Genomic DNA, 21,232 nt, shown 5'->3' on the forward strand with positions numbered 1-21,232 from the left:
AGATCCAAGAGACAACTGCCAGAGCAGGGCTTAGAGAGGTTTATTGATCCAGTTTATTGTTGACACAGGGCATTTCTTAACATCCACCGTGTCCGACAGGCGCCATGCTGTGCTCAGTATCTGCACCAGAGCTTTATACACATCTCAGCTGTACATATTAACACACAGGGAAGTCAATCCATCCCACTGCTCCTCCTGGGAGAAACCAGCCCTCATGCACACTAGTAAATAGCAGGGTTTATTTACAGTCTGTTTCAATTCCTGACTGCACTGTGAGCGACAGACAGCTCTGGGGCTGTTTTCCAGCTCCAGGGGTGCTCAGTGGGCTGCACTGTACTGCTGGAACGTGCCAGGATGCAGCCCCAGCACTGTCTAGTGCAAACCAAGCCTCACCCCAAGTCCTGGCTCCGGGGCAGAGGGGAGTAAGGAGTGCATGCAGTTTGCCCAGAGGCTTTAGGCAGCCCATTTCAAGTTCTGTGGAGGATGGCAGGCCAGCATACCTACTTCACTGAAAGTGAAGTGAATCACCAGGAGTCCTGAGCCTTTGCTCACCTGCCTGTAGATCTGAGTCAGTGGCAGGAGGATGCACTGCTCCCAGTCCCTGCTGGGGCAGCACCCCAGGGCAGGGCTGTGAGCGTGGCCCAGCAGAGCAGCAAGGCACTCGTGTCTCAGAGAAGGTACCTGGTCCATCTTGCCTAGAAAAGCAGGCCAGGCTGCACTGAAATCCAGTAGTGGAGCGTTTCCCTTGCATGGAGTGTTCTGACATCTCTCTCCTTCTGCAACGTGCAAGACTAAGCACAGGAACCAAAACTGCAGCAGTGAGGTGTAATCAAAGCCAGCCCTGTTTTAGCATCACAATCCTCAGAGCACTGTTGTTGTGAGATGCCATGTGAGTATCTGATCCCCTGCCAGAGCCTGCACCGTGCAGGGTGTGAGGAGGGCTTTGCTGCAGGCTGTTTTAATAGGGTTCAGCTAAACTAGGTCTCAGTATCTGTCTATATGTGGAAATCAGGTCGGGTTTATCCCGTTAATGGTGCTAAAAGCAGAGGGAGGACGCGGCGGCAGGAGGCCGGGTGTGCGGGGCCCGGGCAGCCACACGGTGGAGCTGAACCCTCGGCTGAGCTGACACCGCGGTCGGCAGCAGGTAGCAGGGCGGTTCCTGGGATATTCATGTGTCCTCCCGAAGGGAATCTCTGCTGTCCACCATCACCTGTCGGCATTTCAGCAGCACACACCCGGGAGATGCTCCGAGCAGGGCACGAAACAGGCTGGCCTTGCAATGGGCTGGCAAAGCTGGAGCAGGACATGGTGCTGAGCTGTCATTTGTCTGCCTGGGCTGGTGTCAATGCTGAGTGCTGCTGGGCTCCCTCAGCTTCCTGGTGACACCAATCCTCTGTGGAAACATTCTGCCATCAGTCCTGGTGGCCTTCAGCCGGGATTGTGGTGCCAGAGCTGGGCAGTAAATCTGCAGAGCAAGAGCAAGGGAGTCCTTCTCTGCAGGGAGCTCTCCCCGGGACTCAGGAGCTGCTGGTGGTGTCAGCCCTTTGCTGTAGCTGCTTCCCATCCTGAGGCAGGGCTGTAGCCCAGCAGCCAAAAGGCACCTGAGCTAGTGTATGGCACCAGGGGAATTAACTCCTGGCGATGCATCCTGTGTGGAATCCCACTCCTGGGTGCTTGAGCTGCCTTCACCACCCCCAGAGCTGGGCACATTTCTCCAGCCTGATGTGCCAGCACCTCAGGTGGCCACTGCCACAGTGAAGCCCAGGCCTGCCTCTCATGTTCTCTTCGAAACCCAAAGGTATTTCAAGCCTTCTGCCTGTCAGCATAAAATATCACAGGGCTGCCAGCCTAGAGGAACAGAGGAGCCTGCCTACAAGTCCTCATGGTGGGAGCATTCCCTTCCCTCCCCCTGCCAGAGGGGACAAAGGAACAGGAAAGCTCCTGAGAAGCATGACGCTGGGTATAAGGTGAGGCTGGGCAATGGATCAGGAATGATGCTCCCAGCCAGTGCAGTGGGAGAAGCATGCACCATCCTTGCATGTCCTTTCATCTGCTGCAGTGCAGGGGCAAAGTGTCCAAAAGCACATCGAGGGCTGTTGTGGAGTCCTGGTCCTCCCTCTTGCACTCCAGGCTCCCTGAGGTCAGCCTTAACCAGAGTTGTAGCCACAAGCTGCTGCAGGATCCTTGTACCACAAGGACTAAGAGGAAGAGGAGCTGGAACTGATCTTTTTGGCTACTTCAATGTCCGACTTGGCAACCAGAAAGCGCAGCTTTTTGCCCCCGGAGCGGATGAGGTCCACGGCACTGCAGGGAGCAGCAACAGGGACAGAGGTGAGTTCTGGCAGCACCTCAGGAGCCATGGGCATTCACAAAACCCCCCCTCCTTTGCCAATCACCTGTGCCTGCTCAGGGCTACAAGCAGGGAGTGTTTCTCTCCTGCCTGTAACTTTGTGGAGGGCTTGGCCTCCAGGTTAGTGGTGCCAGGATGAGGGCAAACAAGCCCAAAGCTGCTCTGTGCTGTGGGCACCTGGCCTCTGCCTCCGAGCTGTCTCATCCCACCACCTTTGAGAGGAAACCTGGAGTGGGATGGGGCTGCAGCAGCTCTGCATTGCTGAGACCCACCTCTGGAGCTCTAATTTATTTCCCATTTATCCTCCCCAGTCGTTGGGGAGGGAAATATGGATTATGCTCCATAATCCCTCTTCCAAACCCACAGCCTTCCCCCCTCTCTGGTGTCCTGTGCAGGTCACTCCTCTTCCTGCAGCTCGCTGGTACCGCAGCATCCTCAGCACTGCAGCACTGGCAACTCTCAGAGCAAAACAGCCAGAAACTGGAGCTGACAGTAACTCCTCCAGTGCTGGTACCACCCCAGGCCCTCTGCTGAGGTGGGACTCACCTCTGGTAGTCTGCCCCAATGAGGCTGGTGCCGTTGACAGCCAGGATCCTATCCCCAATGGAGAGCCTGCCATCGGAGGCCGCGGGGCTGTCCTCGATCAGGGTGCGGATGTAGATCCCCGGGGAGCAGAGAGGGGTGTGCTGTTGGCAGGGGAAGGCAGTGAGCAAAAAAAAAAGGGACACAAAGATTTGTGGTCCCAAAAGGCCTAGCTCCCCAGGCAGGGTAACTCTCCCCCAGGGCTCACCACCAAACCTGATGGCAAGTGGGATCTTGGAGATGCTTGGGAATATGATGGGGATGGTGCTAAGAGTAACAGGAAGGAAATATGATCCTTTGGTTTTATATCAATTTATACACAGAAAGGAGAGGCGGGGGCAATCTGCTCTTGTTCAATTTAATTAAGAGTAAAGCATCATTAGCCTGCAGCCGTGTAGGGATGGGAGCTCTGCTCACACTGTCCCAGAGCTGGTGATGCTCTGTTTGCTACTGACCAACAGCACAACTCTGAAAGGCCATTTAAAAAGATGATCCACCCCACAATGCCAGATTCCTCCTTATGCAAAGGAGGAGCTGTTTTGTCACCCTGTGAGCCTCCCTGCTCCTCTCTGCTTCTCTTGCCACCACTGAAGGGTGGAGGAAAGACCTTGGCTGAGTCATTTTCTTTCCACAAGAGAGCTGAGCCTGTTTGCTCTCTCCAGCTGCAGGACAGCTGTGGACTTTGCATGCACGGCACAGTGACCAATGAGTAGAGATCCACTGAGATCTCTCTGTGCCTTCTTGTCCCCAGGAGAAACAGCCTAGCTCCCTTGGGAAGCCATCAGCTTTTTTGGGGTATAAACCACATCCCACATCCCACTCCAGCTGTGTGAGGGCATCAGCTGAGAACTCACCACGCCGTCAATCAGCCCCATCCCCAGCCCGATGGGTCCCCTCTCCAGCTCCACCACGAAGACGTAGCAGAAGTCGTCGGTGGCGGAGCTGCGGCTGGAGGACTCTGGTGTGGGGTAGTCATAGGGGGTCGGCGAGCAGCCTGGCAGTGGAGGGAGAGAGTGGCTTAGGGCTCTGGCAGGGCCCCAGCCCAGCCCCACAGCCCCGGGACAGCACCAGCTCTCGGTACCTTCGGGGGTGCTGCCTTTGGTGCCGTTCATCCCGTTCCTCCGGGCGTCCTGCAGCCCTTTGCCGGTGCCCTGCGGTGACTCCGGGCTCCCCGAGTCGAAGTTCAGGGGGGTGGTGGGTGGTGTCAGCAGGCAGGAGGGGTCTGGGGGCACCGTGCCACCCTTGGGGACCGGGCTCCTGCCCAGCTGCAGCTGCTGGAGCTTCTCCTGGAGCTGGGGCTCGCTGGTGGGGGGCTCGCAGGGGCAGGCGCTGGTGGCCAGGCAGAGTTTGGGGTTCCCCTGAGGCTCAGCACAGCCCCCCAGGCAGCAATAATCCTCCTGGATGGCAGTGGTGCTGCCCGGGCCGCCCGCCGGGCCCTCGCTCACCTCCAGCACCTCCGGCGTCGGGCATGCCTCTTTCTTAAGAAGGAGGAAAATGCTCTGGGACCTCCTGCGTGTGCTTTTCACTCCCTACCTGGACCCCACCACCCTGCTGCTTTCCTGGCTGCCAGATGCATCCAAAGCCTTGACAATTCAGACACTGCCAGGCTTATTCTGTCTTCCCAGCACAGCTCCCACAGCCCAGTTTGGTGACCAGGGCTGTGCTGGGGGTGTTTACAGCCAGCCAGAAGGGGACCCCTGGTCATGTCCCTGCTGGGGGATCCCATTGGAAGGGGACACTGGGGAGCACAGCTCCTCCTGTGCCACAAGGGCTGGGCAATGTGGCCCCAGGGTGACAGGAGGAGGCAGCAGGGCCTGTGAGTGCTTCAGGGAATGGGGACAGGAAGGAAGAGGAGAAGGGGACCTGTTGGAGGGACACCCTCCACATGGCAGTTGAGCTTAGCACCCACAGCACGTATCACTCTCCCTGTGCTTTACAGGCATTAGCTAATTAGCACTTCTGTGCAAGCCTGGCTGCTGGGGACAGGCAGGGTGCAGAGCAGGGAGGACAGGGAACACACAGGGAGAAGGGGAGCACTGCCCACAGGCATCTCCCCTCCCTCCCTAACGAGATTGCTGGGAAGAGCCTGTCCTTCCAGCTCAGCTTCCCGTGCCCCCCATGCTGGGGGATTAGCAGCACTAATCCTTCCAGAAGCTCTCCGTGAGGACACTGCCACAGCTCCAGGCTGCAGGCAAGGGCAGCAAGCCCTTGGCACTGGGCTTGGAGGGGTCTGCAGAGGGACCCAAGACCCTCCTGCCAGCCAGGACCCCCCCGTGGGATAGAGGGTACCTTTGGGAGTGCTGAGCCTGGCCCCTCGCTGCTGTGGGGGCTCCTGCTCTGCAGGCTCCAGAGGAAGTGGCGGATGTAAAGGAGGTGTCTGTAGATGTTGTCGTCCAACGTCTCCACCTCCAGGTCCACTTTGAAGCCCCCGCTGGGCAGGATGATGGGTGGGTGGTTGTCAAAGGACTCCAGTACCTCATCTGAAAGGCAGAGGGATGGATGGAGGTTAGCAGTGGCTCAGGCTGCACCCCACTTCTGCCTCCCAGCTCTCAGCCATGTGCAGTCTCCCAGATGGAATCAGGGATTTAGTGAGCTTGAGCCAGCAGCATACTTTACTTGGGACAGCAGAAAAAGCCTCCTGCCCTTTGCAATATCTGAATTTTGGGGCTATGGTTATTACCAATTGCTGAAGGTACTACAGGACACCAGGAAGGGGAAGGGAATGACCTGTTTGTATGTTTGTAGGTTTGTATGTGACTGGAGCAGGCTGAGCAGGACTCACCAGGCTGGAAGGTGGCTGGGCTCTCCTCCTCACTGGGCTGCCATGCTGAGATGCAGCCCACGTCCATCACTGCCTGGCACTGGCTCAGCACCCGGTGCAGCTGCGCGGGGCTCAGCGCTGGGAACTCGGCTCGCAGGGATGGCCAGGTCATCTGTGGGAGGAGACAGCAAGAGGCACATGGCAGAGGTGAGAAACTGCTTCTTCTGAGGAGCATGAGCTTGCAAGGGGCACAGGAGGGAGAGGTCAGGCAAGATGGAGAGAACATCCTCTCCTGGGTACTGCCCACCCACACACCCTGGAAAAGGGCAGCTGGTGGCAGGTTGCAAAAGGGGCACATCAGTGTAGGGACCCCCCAGACACTCAGCAGGCGCTCTCCCGCCCAGGCCTATCCCAATGCCACGAGCCCTGGGCTGGGATCCCTCACCTGCACCAGCTGGGAGCCGGGCATGGCCAGCAGGTTGGCCACACTGGCCAGTTTGGAGAAGAACTGCTGGGCGAGCTGCTCGAAGCCAGCGCCGTGCAGCCATTCCAGGAGCAGCCGCACGCTGGCCCGCAGCTTCACCCCCTGAGACCAGTGGAAGCAGCCCAGAGAGGAGCCTGAGGAGGCAAAGCATCCATCAGCCATATCAGAGAACAGCCCCCCTGTCCCCCAGCCCCTGCCCCAGGTTAATGTCCCCAACATCCTGTGGCTGAAATTCCTGGTGGCAGCTGGGCCTTGCCTAGCACTTATAAGGAAGTAGCTGTGTTAATGAGGGCTAATGAGCACCTTAGGCTGCTGTAGTTCATTAATGAGCTGCCCCTATTAATTGCCCTCAGCCTCCTCTGCTCAGGCTCTAAGGGGCGACGGGACCGGGACCGACTCGATCCTTGTGGGGTTTTGTCTCTCCTAGCAATGGGGACCCAGGAGCCAGCAGCTGGGCCTGTGCTTTGCCTGCCTGTAGCAATGCTGAGACCTGCTCATCTCCAGCCCCCTCCTTCCTGTACCCTTAGGTGGCACTGGGATGGACTGGAAGGTATCCCAATAACTCAGTCCCCTATGTGTTGCCCAATTCAAGGAGGACTGACCCTTATCCAGGAGCTGGTTGAAGAGCAGGGTGTTGGAGAAGAAGAAGAGGTAGGCAAACATCTGGGAGGTGATCTCGGGGTGCACTTCGTACTGGTGGAGCAGGTCCAGCACAGCCTGGTAGATGAGCGCGACCCTGCGGAGCTCCTCGGGCAGAGGCGGAGTCCCCCGCCAGCCCTCCCGGCACTCACTCTGGAAGGGGTTGCACTCCAGCAGGGCAGGGAGCGACACGTACAGACACTGCAGGGAGAGCAGCAAGTTCACAGCAGACTCGGTTGGGGTTTTTCTACTTTTGCACGAGCCAAGCCTTTCCTTCACCTCCTCAAGCCAAGCAAACCCTGCCAGTGCTGCTCCAGCAAGGGGCTGCTCCTGTTCACCCTCTGCCTCCGTGGGCTACAGTGTTGTGCAAAAGTTTAAAAAATTATCAAAATTATTGCAAAAGTTTAAAAAATTATTAAAATTATAAAAAATTAATGCTGGTCACTTTTAGCAATTGGAAGAGATGATGTGTGACCCCAGCTAAAATCCTCAAAACCTGATGTGAACCAGGGCAGCAACCAATCAGTTGGGCACGAGGGTGAAAGAAATCAGGATCGATGGGGATGATTTTCCATATTGTTTAAATGGGAGAGCAATGCCTCGCACTCACTTCTTCCAGGGGAGAGGGAAGTGGAGGGCGCAGGGGAGGAGGGCGCCGCTCCGGAGCGGTGCAGGAGCAGCCCCGTGTCCCCTGTGCCGGTGGCAGGGAGCCGTCCTGCACAGGGCAGCCTTTCTGTGCCTCACACTGCCCGCTCTGTTCCTCGCTGCCGCCCGGCTCTCGCGGTCCGGCGGGCCAGGGGCCCCTTTCCATCACGCCCTGAATCACACCATTATGCCGCGCTGGCCCCAGCCAAGCAGCCCTCCCCGAACACCTCCCCCGAGCCGCTGCACTGCAGACGAGGAAACACGCCGCAGTAATTCAATACTTTTCCTGGGCTGCGACCAAAAATCGGGGAACTTCAGCCCGAAGGAAAACACCTCAGCGTGGTGCAACTGCCAAGGAGTGAAAGCTTAAAAAAACCCTTCCTGCACAGCCCTGGGGATGCTCGTGCTGGCCCGTGTGCCACTGTACCTTGGAGATGTAGTAGACACATTGCTGGAAGGTGTACATGATCACCTCCTCCAGCACCGTCATCGCCTCCTCGCTGGCCGTGATGGTCGAGGAGAACAGAGACTCCTTGGAGCCTGCAGGGAGGAGAGGAGCATGGGGGAGCAAACCTGCAGCAGCAAGGCCCCCAGACTCCCAGGGTGTGGGTTACTAGAATTTCCAGGTTTGTATCATCCCCACGAATCCCTCAACAGGACAAAGAGGCTCCTCTGGCCCTGGGGGAGCTCCCAGCTGCTGTCCCCCCCAGCTCCCATCACTGCTGGCAGCTCCTGCCTGGCTTAAGAACATTTTAACTTTTTGCTTGGATCAGAAAGTTTCTGAGGCTGGTTTAATGCCTTTCTATCTTTTTTTCCTTTTGCTGTTGTATTAACACAGGCTCACCAGTGAGCAGTTCTGCAGGGCTACCTGCAAATCCAGGATGAAGAAAGCCCCCCAGGGCATTAACCACAAGGTGCTGTGGTGGCAGGGGATACTTGTGTGTGAACACAACACTGCCTGGCTCTGGAGCTGGGCAGCACCGGGGCAGGATGTGAGGCTGCTCCTCCCACAGATTTCCCCAGCCCACAGCACGGAGATTTCCCTGGTGATGAGGATTATGGAGGGTTAATGGAGCATCTCGAGGGCACTGACCACCACCTGTGACTGGGGATTAGCAGAGCAGAGCTGCTCTGGCTGGGAAAACAGGCAGGATGCTGCATCCAGACTTACCTTTGATGTCCAGCTCTTCCTCCATGCTCTGGATGTAGGTGGGTGATTTCTGCTGGACAAAGTAGAGGATCTCAATGGCATTGGCCATCCAGAAGATGATGTGCTGCAGGTCTGGGAGAAGGTCTGTGATGGTGAAGCGGGACAGGGCGGCAGGGTCCTGGCTGGGGAGACACAGCAGGTGTTACACCTGCTGCTCCTCAGCCTCCCCACTCAGGCTTTTGGGGAGAAAAGCACCAGTTTGGGGCAATGCCAGAGAGCTTTCACATCCCTACACCCCCAAGCCCAGCACTCCCCTTAGAAAGACCCTTTTAAAGGAAAAATTCAGTGGTTTCTGCTCTGTGGGGTGGCAAAGGGGACCCTGTGGGGACCAGGCTGATCAAGGCCACCTGGCCTTTGCGGGGTGCCATTTTTGGGGGAGACTTCCCCTAATACAGATGAACTGCACTAAATATTCACAGCTGAAGAGCAGCCCTACCCCAGAGGTATGTGCTGCTCCTGCCAGCTCTGGACAGTTAAACCCAGCTCACTTGCCCTGGGCTGTTGAAAAATAAAACAAAAAGCATCTGAGTAATTTCTCAACTGCTAAACTGCTTTTTCCTGCTATAGGAAGGACCTGGGAAGCATCCTTGAAGTTTATCCTACAGGAGAGCTCACAACAAGCACCAACAGGTTCTCCAAATACTGGTTTGGAGATGGGATTTTGGACATGGCTGGGAAGACAGCTCGTTGCACCACTGTGATTGTCCCAGAATGATGATCCCAGCACTGGGACACACTCTGCCACTACCCCTGGATGCACACATGCAATGCCAGCTCCATCTCAGCTCCACTGAGGGGTCCCCAGCCTGAGGAAGGTCAGGCTCACGCTTAAAGGACATTCCTACTGTATCACTCAGGGGTGAAGCCACAAGTGCAAAGCCTTGGCCAGGTCTTGGATCAGAAAAAACCCCAGAGCTGCTGCAGGTCCTATTGCCTCCTGAGCTTTTCTAAACCCACTCATTCTGTGCAGGCATGTGGTTAAAGAACCAGAGAGCAGAATGTGTGAGATTCAGCAGGAAAACTCATCATGCACCACTGGCTGACAGCCACGGACTTCCCTCACTCATGGAGGAAGGTCCGGGTTGAATTGTCCCCGTTTTTTGAGGTAAAACAAGGAGGGTCACACTTACTGCTGGGATTGCTTTTCAGCCAGCTCCCGTGTCCGCTCCTGGGCAGGGAGAGAAGGGGAAACCACAGTGAGAACCCGTGGGATGGGGTGGCACCAGCACCACCCCCATCAGCACTCACTGCCACCAAGCACCAGGCTGAGGAGGAGCCCCCAGGGAGGGCTTGAGCAACACCCCCACCCCGAAACACCCCGTCCCACCGCCGACTGACCCACACCGTCCTCTGGATCATTTTGGCCGCTTTGAGCAGCAGCTGCCCGAAGTCTCCTGGCTCAAAGTTGGTGGCCGAGTGCTGGATGCAGAGGCAGAGCAGGAAGGCAGGTGTCAGCTTGTGGTCGTCCCCTCCGGGCTCGATCAGGGTCATGATGCGCCGCAGCAGCACATCCTCGGCCGCCGGCTCGAACTCCAGCTGCAGCTTCCTGCGGGGCGTCCTGGGGCCGCCGCCGGGCGATGGGCCCCGCTTTTTGGCCGCGGGGTCCTTGTCCTTCAGCAGGCTGCCACACGCCCCACACACGTGGGGAGCCTCGGGGTGCAGGGCTCGCAGCCTCAGCAGGGTCTGCGCCGGCAGCGGCTGCGCCTTCATGGGGTCCTTGTAGAGGAGCAGGTAGTAGAGGCCGAGGGACAGCAGGTCCCCGTGCCGCAGCACCACCGTCCGTGCCACCTCGCAGAAGTTGACGGAGATGCCCGCGCCGGCGATGGGCTCCAGCACCAGCTTCTCCTCCGAGCGGTGCCGGGAAGGTCGGAGCTTCCTGATGGTGCAGTGCAGGGGCAGGATGTCGGGGGCGGACAGGCTGATGCTGGGCTTGCTCGCCTGTGTCCTCTGGCCCACCGTGTGCTGCTCGCGGTTCAGCAGGTACACCAAGCTGTCCTGCCGAGCGAGGAGACGCAGCATGAACCGGGGAGGGGGAGAAGGGACCCTCCTCCTGCCATGCAGTGAGTACTGCAGCCTCCCGCTGTCCCCAGCTGTCCCCTCGCTGTCCCCAGCTGTCCCCCATGCACCTTTGCATGGCAAAAACATTTCGTTTTTTTACTCGCCTCGCTGCCAAGCAGGACAGCAGCGATCCCTGCCTTGGGCACGGCAATAAGTGGATACAATGGCTTTGGGCATGCAGTAAATGGGGCTGCTTTGAACAGAAGGAGTCCCCCTTTCACCTCTCCCCCTCGTCCCTTCTGCAGCTGCTTTTCCTTCTCATCTTTTCCCCCCTAAACTGCAGCGATGCCTGCACCCCCTGTCCGGGGCAACAGTGGGACAGAGCATCCACCCCTTGGCCCTGCCTTTCCCTGCAGCCTGACCGCACACCCCGCGGCAGCTCAGGGGACCACCCCGTGCCTCCGTTTCCCCAGCAGCACTAACGGGATGGCTGCAGTGCCGGTTCACCCTGCCAAAAACTTGGAACAGCTCGACACTCAGCGGGCACAAAGTAGCCATTAACAGCAAGAGCCGGCCCTGTCCTTTGCAGTTCTCCTTGCGCTGTTCTCCTTGCAGCCTCTGATTCCACCTGCCACTGAGGAAGCAGCCGGACCAGGGACGGGGCAGCTCAGCCACCACCGGCAGCACCAGGGCCCCCTCGGGGCGGGGCAGAGATGCTGTTCGGGGATCACCTTGCATCCCTCCGGGGCATTGCGGGGGGTCACGGCTCCTGCCCCCTCGTTCCTCGCACTTGGGGACAGGCTGGGGACCGACTTGAGGACAAGGCTGCAAGTCCCAAGCCCGTTTCCTAAAGGATGCTCATCCTCACCACCACCTCCCTCGAACCCAGCAGCTCCGGCCATGCAAGCAGCCCCGCTCCCGGGGCTTTGGGGGCTGGGAGGGAAGCGGGGGGTGCCGGGGGTGCGCAGGAGGCGGCGCGGTGCTTACATGCTGCTGGCTGTAGCCCTGCAGGAGCAGGAGGTGCGGGGACTGGTAGAGGGAGTACCGCATGCTGCTGCCGCCGCTCCGCGCCGCCGCCGGGCTGCCGGGCAGGGTGGAGCAGTGCCGCTGGAGCCGGGCCCCGGCCCCGCTGCCGGCCCCGGCCCCGCTCCCTGCCCGCCGCGCCGGGGTCCCCAGGCTGGTCTCGCTGAGGCTGCGCCGCAGGGCCGGGGGGGGCCCCCGCCGCTCAGCCCCCGCCGCCCGCCGGGCCCCCCGCGCCCGGTGCCGCTGCAGCTTCCGCGCTTGGGCGTTGATGCCTGCGGGGATGGGGGGGAGACAGAGCTGCGTTCAGCCCCTGCAGCCCCCCCGGGAGCACCCCCGCCCCGCCGCAGCACCCCGCGGCTGGAGGGATGCTGCAGCTCGGAGCTGGAAGCCTCCCGGCGCTGCGCACCCACCCTGCCCTGATGTCCCCGGTCCTTTGCCCTCCCCGAAAGGTGACGCCAAGACACCGGCGCGGAGAGTTTAGTGTCCTGATGGCACCGCTAAAACGGGGGTGTCCCTGTCCTCCCTGGCCCCCAAACCTCACTGAATGGTGAGCAGCCGGTCCATAGTATCCCACATCCGCCCCGGCCACACTGCAGGGCTGGGGGGAGAGGAAATCCCTGCTAAAAAGAAATTTCACTCAATCTCTGCTAAAAAGAAAAAAAAAAAAAGCCCGGATTCGGCTTTCAGCCCTTCAGCAGTCGGTAGCCAGGAGCAAGTGGGAACCGCAGGGACCCCCCCCAATTCCTCGGAGCATCAGCCCGGCATGGGAGCTGCAGTGGAGCCCGGCTGCAGCAGGAACAAGCCGTAATTAACTTCTCCCAAGCATCAATTCGGGCAGAGCTGTCTGTCCGTGAGACAAACAGGAGAAGGAGTGAATGAATAGGCCGGGCCGAGCTGCAAAAGCAGCCCCTCACACGGCACCCCCAGAGCCGGGGGGTCCCGCTGGGTCCCTCCATGCTGCTTGAGCTCTGCAGGAGAAATAGGAAGTTGTGTGTCCGAGGGTGATGCTCGTACCTCAGCTGGGCAGCCTCCTGGGAGCAGGTCACTGGCATTCGGGGAGGATGAGGAGAGGGAAAAATCCCTACAGGATTTGCTTGCAGGAGCAGCAGTGCAGCGTTGTCAGTGCAGCACCAGAGGCAGAGCCCTGCTCCCGGCTCGGCCGACCAGGGAGCAGGCTCTGGACAGCGAGGTTTGGGGACAGCCAGCGGGATTTGGGGACGGCAAAGCAGAAAGCCTGGTGCCCAGGGCTGCTTAAAGGGACACTCACAATCTCAGACCCGAAAAAAAAAAATCATCTGCCTTATTTGGTGAGGAATGGGCTGCTGGTTCTGAAATACATTTTTTTGTTTGTTTGTTTTAGATGGAGCTCTCCTTTGCTGGGAAAATCAAAGAGATGGGGATGGCGAGGGGGGTGGGACAGGGAGAAAATAGCCCCTGCTGTTTACATGCCTTGGGATTAGGGCAAAGCACAGTCGAGCCACCCCAAGCAGTCCTGTGCCCTGTGTCCTTAAAAAGGCAATCTGGCCACGGCACAGATGTGACATCCAGGGAGAACCACAAGCCCACACAAGCCATGTTGCTGGGGATGCCAAAGGCCACCCCAAACGTGTCTGCAGGACACCTCAGGAGCCCTGTCCCCAGCCCACATCATGGAAATGGGCCAGAGGGATGCAGGACAGCTGGGGCAGTGCAGATCCCAGACCAGGCTGAGCGAGCAGGGAGGAGTGGGGCTGGATCCTGGGGAGCAGCTGCTGCTGGAGCTCAGTGGGACAGAGCAGGGCCTGCCCAGACTGGGGTCCCACTGCCTGCAGAGACAGGCCATCACCAGCCCCTTATCGAGGGGAAAGGAAGCTTCTGTATTTATTTTGTGAAGGGAAAAGCTGCTTTTTCACTGCCAATAGAGCCCCCGTCACAGGCTCCCACTAACCCCAGGCTGTGCTGGAAAGATAAACACTGCTCTTTTCCTGAGCATAACAAAGTCCTTCCATAAAACTGGGTCAGGTTTTTTTCATTCTTTGGTACTGCTTTGTCCTCCCAAGCATGTGCAGGTTATCCCACTCAAAACTCAGTCTGAACATCTCCAGTGCAGGGCCAGTGGCTGCTGAATCCACATGGAGATTGGGATGGGAACAGCATGTAAGGAGTTAAAGAGCATCCCCAAATATTGCATTCCTCCCTGGATAGCCAGGATTGGGACTGTAGAAAGGAGGTGCTGCTGTTGGGGTGTTAGGCCTTGTTAAAGTTTAGGGCTGGACAAGCTCCAACGATCTCAGGCCTAGCGGGTTAAAAAGGCTTGGGAAAAGGGATGTACCACTGATAGTGGGCACAAAGAATACAGAATTTACAGGCCACAAGGACACTTGGCAAAACTCCCAAGATAAGGAAGAAACTAATGGAAGCAACTCAGCAACGGTGCTGAATCAGCTCTGACTGGGTAAGAGGCAATTCTGACTGGGGAGATTCACAACCACCAACCCAAGAAACCACCAGCTCAAAACAAGAGCTCTGTCTCTGTCCCTCCTCTTTTCTTTTTCTTTCTCTCTCTCTACCTCACACTGATTGCTAATAAAATCTGTATTATTTACTTCAGCATTTGTCTCGTTTGCACCTCACTTCAGGCAGAGGCACCTTTCCCTAATCAGATCCTAACACAGGGCTGGATCTCATCCTTAGGGAGAGCTGGGCACCCCTTGGGCAGCATCCACCAAACCCCACCAAGCTGCTGCCTCTAAACCCATCCTGCAACTTTTAGTTGTGGTGCCTGGCATCTTGGCTGGGATCAGCCTCTTTTTTAGCTGAGGAAAGAGGTTGGCTTTTCCTGGCTGAGAAATAAATCAACAACTCCTTGGGCCCCAGGAAAGAAGAAATGCTTTGAATGTACCCAGGAGGGACTATGACCAGGCTAGTCCTTCCTAATGTAATTGCTCTGCAGACTCTGCAGGGAATCTTCCCTGGATGCAGTTGTGCTAAGGTGTATCAAAGCCAGATCCTCAAAGGCACTTGCCAGAGCATCTTTTAGAATAATAGGCTTAAATCCCAAGTTTCTGCATGTGCAGTTCAGCCTCCAGCCTCTTGGGAAAGCTCCAGTTAGGACAGGACCCAGTACAAAATGGGGATATTTTGGAAAATGAATGCCACTGAGATGCCAAGGGCTGCACCTCCCTCCAGCACCCTGCAGTTTGAGGGTGTTTTCCCTACATCTCCATGACTCTGCTCCCCCAAAGGAGCAGGGCTGGGGGCAGCAGGGAGAGAGGGGCTGCCTCGTTTGCTGCAGAGAGGCTCTACCTATGCTGCTAATTAGTGGCATGAGGAGCCAGCACTGTCCTCCCCAGTGGGAAGCAGCTAATCAACTAATTAGGATAATGGGTAACTGAGCAGATAAAAGTCTTGAGCTATTTGCTAACAGGTCATGGATGGATGTGGAGCCTTTCCCCCAGCCAGGGATGCACCTGCATGACCCCAGTGGTCCCAGTCCTGCTGCTCCAGCAATGCCCTGTGTGGGGAAGGGCCTGCAGGTATTGCCCTGGGGATGATTTGAGCATTCCTCTGCTTTTCTCTGAGGGAGCTGCAAGCCTGAAGTCCCTTTACTTTTGCACAGATGTCGTGTTTTCCACGCCAGTGCCTCACCACCCTGGGCAGGCAGCTGCTGCTCAGCAAGGGGACCTCTGCCAGCCCAAGCCTGGTGACAAAGGGTGACCATGGTGGAGGGCACTCACGGTCAACACCCCCTACACCAGGAGTTTTGTGTCCTTTAGGGGTGCTGGGTCACAGGCTGCATCACTCACATTCCTTCCTGGCAGTTTGCAGATGAGGTGGGAAAGGGTGGTCCCAGCCCCACAGCATCCCAGGGTGAGACCGGTGACAGAGCCCCTGGTGCCACCAAAAGAAAGGGCTGCAGGAGTGAGATTTTACCAGGTAAGCCAGCTCTGGGCTGAGTACTCTGCAGAGCAGACAGCCTGACTGTGGGTGTAGCTTCTGTCTTTGAAGAGCTTGGTCAGCTATGGAAAATGCCCAAAGGTTAAAAAATGGGGAATTTCCACAGCCCCACCCAGGAGTGCTGAAACAAATGAAGTGATAACGAAAGCATAACGGGCTTGTTTCCAGATGCAGAGCACAGGATCCTATCAGGAGCTGCTCCTCCATCGGAAATGACCCAAGGGTGCAGCACCAGACCAGCTCAGTGCTGCTCCCGGGCTGGGCAGCCCCGACCCTGCTGCTTCCCCTGCCTGGGTGGGAGCCCTGCACTCCCACAGCTCCCAGCCCACCCAGGATCCAGGCCATGGGAGGAAAGTTGCTTTCTGCATCCGAGGGGAGGATTTGAGGCCGAGTGGATGTGACCTTGGGCTGGCAGGGAGCTGCCACGTGGCCCTGCCCACCGAGTGCTGCACCCCTCACTGGGCTCTTGCCCTTCCCTCCATTCAGCTGAAGCTGTTTTTAGAGCTGCTGCTCTCCCAAAGTGCTTCACATCTCTCTGATCCTGGCTGCAGGAGGAGCTGAAGAGAAGAGCAGAGCATCCACCTCCTTGGCCCAGGCTTTGGCAGGAGCCACCTCTGTGTCTCTGTGCAACGAGCTGGGAGCACCTGGGGCATCCCCTCCCTGAGCAGCCAGAGGCTGGACACGGTGAGCATAGAGGTAGCCCTGTGTCCTTAAGTGCCAGGTGAAATCCCAATTGAAATCTGCAGCTGGGCAGGCTCCAGGGGCCTCTGCTCTGCTCCAGAGTGCCCATGGCTGGATTCCCTCCCAGTGTGCCAGGGTTCTTCCCAGCTTTTGTTAGGATGGGTGGGAGAGGAGCTGTGTCCCCCTGGCATGGGACAGGTTGGACCATTGTTCTGCTGCTGGTGAGGCAGAAATTGGCTCTTTTTTGCCAAGCACACAGAGCAATCCTGCATCACCACCAGTTTAGTTCTGACAGTAAGAGCCCTTCCCTACAGGCGTGAGGAGCTGCTGGGAGCCCACCCCAGCAAAACCCTGTGGCTGACAGCTCTGGGGCCTGGTCAGCAGGTCTGACCCAGCAAGCACACTGTGCAAGTAAAAATCTGATTTTAAACCTTTCTGCCCTCATCCTCACAGGACTTTTATCTGAAGGTGAGAGGAGGAAAGCTTCATTACTGCTGCTGGTTCCTAATGATGCACTTATCTCCTCCTGCCAGCCCTGGCCTCCATCAGGCACCGCTGCAGGGGCTCTCCTGCCCTACATTGCTCTCTCTTCATTAGCTTTTCATTTTCCTTAATTGCTCCTGCAGATTTGCCCGGGGTGTCAGGCCTGGGGGATGCCCAGAGGGAGATGGGGATGCAGGGGGAGCAGGGCAGGGCTCTGCCAGGCACGAAGCTGGGGATGTCGTGGTGCTGGCTCACTGATGGGAAGAGCAGGAAGCACTGATGCTCTTGCCTGCTGCTCCCCAGCCACGGGCAGGGTTTGTTATTAACCCTTGAACTGGCTGGGGTAAATATTTGAGGCCACAGATACCAAACTGATGCAGGAGAGTGCTGAGTCCTATCCCAGCCCCAGAGCCTTGCAGCTAAAACGTGACCACCCTCCCACTTGCACCACCCCCTGCACCCAAACCACGTGTGAAAGCCTCTAGTGTGGGAAGGCTTCTGGGGGTGCACCCCAACCCCTCTCCCTGCCCCACAGCCAGCTCTGACCTGCAGTGGTGGTGTCCACATCCCTGGCCGCCATCTCCTCCACCTCCGCCCTCCTGCGCAGCTCCAGCCGGCGCGAGAATCCCTCCCTGGGCTTCCAGAGGTCCTGGATGAGCAGTGGCTTCTCGTGGTCCCCCAGCACCCTGAGCCCCTCAGTCTGCCACTGCTTCTCGGGGCCCTGGAAGCGGCCGATGACATCGCAGAGCGCGTACTGAGCGGCGCTGAGCTGGCTCAGCCCGTAGCGCTCCAGGGCCTCCTTCACCAGCTCCCGCGCCCCAGAGCTGCCTGTCACCAGCACGCTCTTGTAGTTGGTGCCCGCACAGATGTTGCCCCCGAAGATTTTGAGGATGCCAGGGGCCGAGAGCTGGGTGGAGAGCTCGGCCGGGTCGTCCTCGGTGGCCGCGGCGGGGGCCGAGCCGCGATCCTTGTAGCTCAGGGTGCGGTACAGCACCTGCGAGAAGAGCCGGCTCTGGCGCTTCAGCCGGTTCTTGGACGGCGGAGCCATGGTGGAGGATGGCCCATAAAACATGGTGTGGGAGGTCGTCATGAAGCACAGCTGGGCAGGGAAGAGCAAGAAAGGGAAGGTGAGCGGTTTGGAGGCTGGATGTGCAGCAGGGGAGAGCGAGCTGGTGGCCACGGAGGAGCTGCTGTCACCTCCAAGGTGACAGATCAAGGGAGGGCCATTTCCCTCGTGTAACCCAAAACACCGGTGGAAAAGCTTAGCCAAGCTCCTTGGCACCAGCACAGTTACCCCTGGGTGGATTTGTCCCTGGAAACACAGCCTGGAGAGGCCCCATATTTCTCCATCAAGAGGTCCCTCTTACCCAGGCAAGATGCAGAGGAGGAGAGCAGAGCCCAGCGGGACTTGGCGGGCCCCATCCTGGTCAGCAGCCAAGGCATCAGGAGTTACTCTCACTAACGAGTTTATGGAGCAATCCCATTTTTTAGAGGTGAAACGGAAAGCTCAAGTGCAAATTCACTCACTCTGAGGTCACTGCTAAATGCTTTTTGCTCAGCGAGAGGCACAGGGTGAAAATGGGCTCTAATTAGCCTTTCTAAAAATGTCCTGACTCTGGCAAATCTCTTGGCTGTTGCTTGGTTGTGGAGGACGTTCAGGCCAGGGTGGCATCACTGACAAGGCTGCCCTTGTCACGTTAGCCCAGGGCAGGGCTGCTCAGGGCAGCCCCGAGTGGGCAGTGACTGGAGGAGATGGCCCAAGGCCGTGTGGCAGCTCCCAGTGCTCCTCAATCCCCTGGAGTGGACCAGGAACCACAAATCCCTTCTGGATTTAGGTGGGTAGCACTCCTGCCTGATGTCACTGTCCCCATCTGCAGATGGCTTTGAAATCCCATCCTGATTGCAGCAGCACCTGGTGCCTGCCTGGTGCTGATGACCCACAGCCACACTGTGACCTGCTGGCAGGGTCAGGAAAGACAATCTCAGCATTCCTGCTTGGGACAGCACTGGGAACTCCCTCTCCAGATCTATAACGTGCAGGGACTCCATGCACACACAGAGGGACCCCAAAATGTCCCATCCACAGCTGGATGCAGTAGCTGGGTGACCCAGGTGTTCCTGGCTGGGCACAGGTGAGGTGCCAGCAACTTCCCACAGCTGCAGCCCTGAGTGGCTCGGGCACAGCCGTGCCTCAGAGCAGACTCAGCGCTATCAGGCAGGAATGCTGGGCCTGGACAGCCTCCAAACCACCATCTAATTCAGGAAAAAGGAGCAGAGAAAAAAGTCCCTGCTGCTAATGGAAGAGGTCACCTTCTAACCCAGAAACCAGCTCCCAGCCGTGCATGGAGGGCTGCTGCAGGATGTGCATCCTCCAATCCCACAGCCAGCGACCCAGAGAATGCTGCAGATGGGGAAACTGAGGCCCCAGCTGCCAAGGATGTGGTTGGGAGCTGTGTAATCCTGCAATGTTGCTGCACCCCAAGTCACCCCTTTCCTCTTTCCCAGCCCACCAGGACGGTGGAAGTGCTGGGGTTTTTCCTTCTCCCCAGGCTGCAGGTTCCAAAACTGACTCCTGGAGTGCTGAAGGGCAGGAGTCCTGGCAGGACAGCAGGGCTGAGGACCTTGTGTTTTACATTGCCCCAGAACTTCACCCCAACCCACTGGGCTCAGGTAAGGCTGCTCCTGCTCCCACCTTGCAAGTGGGGAAACTGAGTCAGGGATGGAGTTGGGGCTCTGGCTCCCCCCACGCTGCTGCTCCTCCCTCTCCAGCTGAGCCCAGAGCTGCTGCTCCCGCTGGGGACAACCCTGGGGACATCCCTTGATGTCTGCTGTGTGACATCTCCTGGGAGTGCTACGGCAGCCCCGACCTGGGGAGCAGGTCAGGGCACTGGCAGACAGTCAGGCTCAGGAACAGCTGCCCCAGGCCTCCAGCACGGCCCTGCCAGCCCTCATTAACATTGACCAGAAGGAAAACTGCCCCAGAGTCCCTACAGGACCTTGTCATCAAGGATGCAAAAGACAAGACTTTGTCATCAAGTCACTGGTTTCATGGATTTAATTTCCTCCACCCTGAACTACCCCCAACACAAAGGGAAACCTTTTACCATCTGCTGGTGGCAAAATCATTCCTCCAAGCCCACATCACAGAGACACCGTTCTTGCTTCTTGCAGGTCCCTGGTTTTGAATGTGTTATTTATAGCTCAGCTATTTTTTTACTCTTTCTATAAAATGCAGCTCCTACAGAGTTCAGGGGCAAAGACATTTTACTGGGAAAAAATCAGAAGCCTGGATCAGGAGGAGGTGTCACCCCAATTTTCAGCATCTAGAGCAGCACAGGTGTGATTTCACCAGGCACCAGCCTGGGTGACCTGAGAAATCACATTCTCCTGAAGACAGCAGGACACACCCGGTCTTAATCTCCCCGGAGGACGCTAATGGACAGGGCAAGATGATAATGAAAGGGGCTCCTCCCACATCCGTGCACTCAGGCACGCTGGACACGGGCACCCCCCCCAGAAGGAAATCTCTGGTACAAGGGGGAAATCTCTGGTGCAATCTCTGGTATGTGCAATCCCGCTGAGCCCCGCTGCGGGAGCAGGGATGCTCCAGCTGCCCCCAGCTGCCCGGGGACAAGGCAGCAAGAGTGTCACACCTTCCAGCAGCTCAGTGGGACATGTGCTCCTGGACATCCCCAGCCCAGCTGAGCCCTTTTCTCAGTTCAGGCCAGTTCCCTGGAAGGACACAAGCCTGCAGCATGATCCAGGCTTTTCCAAGAGTCCCTTTCTCCAGCCTCAGTGATGTTCTCTCTCTAACAGGTACACATGGATTAGTCAAAAGCCTGGGATGGCCTCCCAGTGAGATCTGTGTCAGGGATCCTTCACCTCTTCCCAGCAGTGCCTGACCACACCAAAACCAGCTATTTTCCACAGCCAGCCCTGTCTGAGCTCTGCAGAGCTGTGACAAATGCCCACGGTATTCACGTGGCCACCACGTGTCCTTCCACCAGCACTGACTGACTCTGCAACCTCCGGGGACTTTCCTGCAGGCCTGAGGTTCCTGCTCCCAGAATGGGTGAGCAGCTCCTTCCCAGGCCCCCCAGCCAGTGCTCAGACCCTACCTTGCCATCCTTCTCACGAGCCTTTTTCCCTTCCATTCATCCTCCTTCTCAAAACAATCTTTGCCCTTCGTTGTGCATCATCCAGGGCAGGCGTCTGTCACGGTTCTGAGAGAGGAAGAGGAGGAGAGGTCCTGGGCTGCTCATGGATCTCAGCTGCTCGCAGCGTGGTGGGTTTGGAAGGCTCAGAGGTTCTGCAACATGGGCTTGAAGTTTGCATGTGGGATTCTGAACCACATCTATACCCCCTACAACCAACAGTACTTATCCCATTGCTTGGGAGACTGGGAGAGAACAGCAGGAGGAAGGAAAGGAGAGGAAACAG

At 57.7% G+C, this 21,232-nt stretch overlaps 1 protein-coding gene across 1 annotated transcript; it reads right to left on the reverse strand.

The window, feature by feature from the left end:
- Positions 1-25: 25 nt before the first annotated feature.
- RADIL (Rap associating with DIL domain) lies at positions 26-21,178 on the reverse strand. The gene is made up of 15 exons (XM_030229601.2): positions 20,911-21,178; positions 17,339-17,891; positions 11,657-11,964; positions 10,010-10,666; positions 9,802-9,839; positions 8,633-8,793; positions 7,889-8,001; positions 6,780-7,017; positions 6,139-6,311; positions 5,715-5,865; positions 5,222-5,412; positions 4,014-4,410; positions 3,787-3,926; positions 2,897-3,036; positions 26-2,304 (listed from the first exon to the last, which is right to left on the reverse strand). Exons 1-15 carry the CDS (start codon positions 20,944-20,946, stop codon positions 2,199-2,201), a joined length of 3,402 nt encoding a protein of 1,133 aa, XP_030085461.2. The 5' UTR covers positions 20,947-21,178; the 3' UTR covers positions 26-2,198.
- Between the last annotated feature and the right edge of the window lie 54 nt (positions 21,179-21,232).

The sequence above is a fragment of the Serinus canaria genome, chromosome 14 (genome assembly GCF_022539315.1).
Source record: "Serinus canaria isolate serCan28SL12 chromosome 14, serCan2020, whole genome shotgun sequence".
In the NCBI taxonomy this organism is placed as follows: Eukaryota; Metazoa; Chordata; class Aves; order Passeriformes; family Fringillidae; genus Serinus; species Serinus canaria.

Coding starts and splice junctions, on each gene's coding strand:
- RADIL (XM_030229601.2), bottom strand. CDS start 20,946: ATGGAAGGGAAAAAGGCTCGTGAGAAGGATGGCAAG. Junction 11,965..17,338: donor TGTGGACACCACCACTGCAG/GTCAGAGCTGGC, acceptor CCATCCCCGCAG/GCATCAACGCCCAAGCGCGG. Junction 7,018..7,888: donor GTGTCTACTACATCTCCAAG/GTACAGTGGCAC, acceptor CTCTCCCTGCAG/TGTCTGTACGTGTCGCTCCC.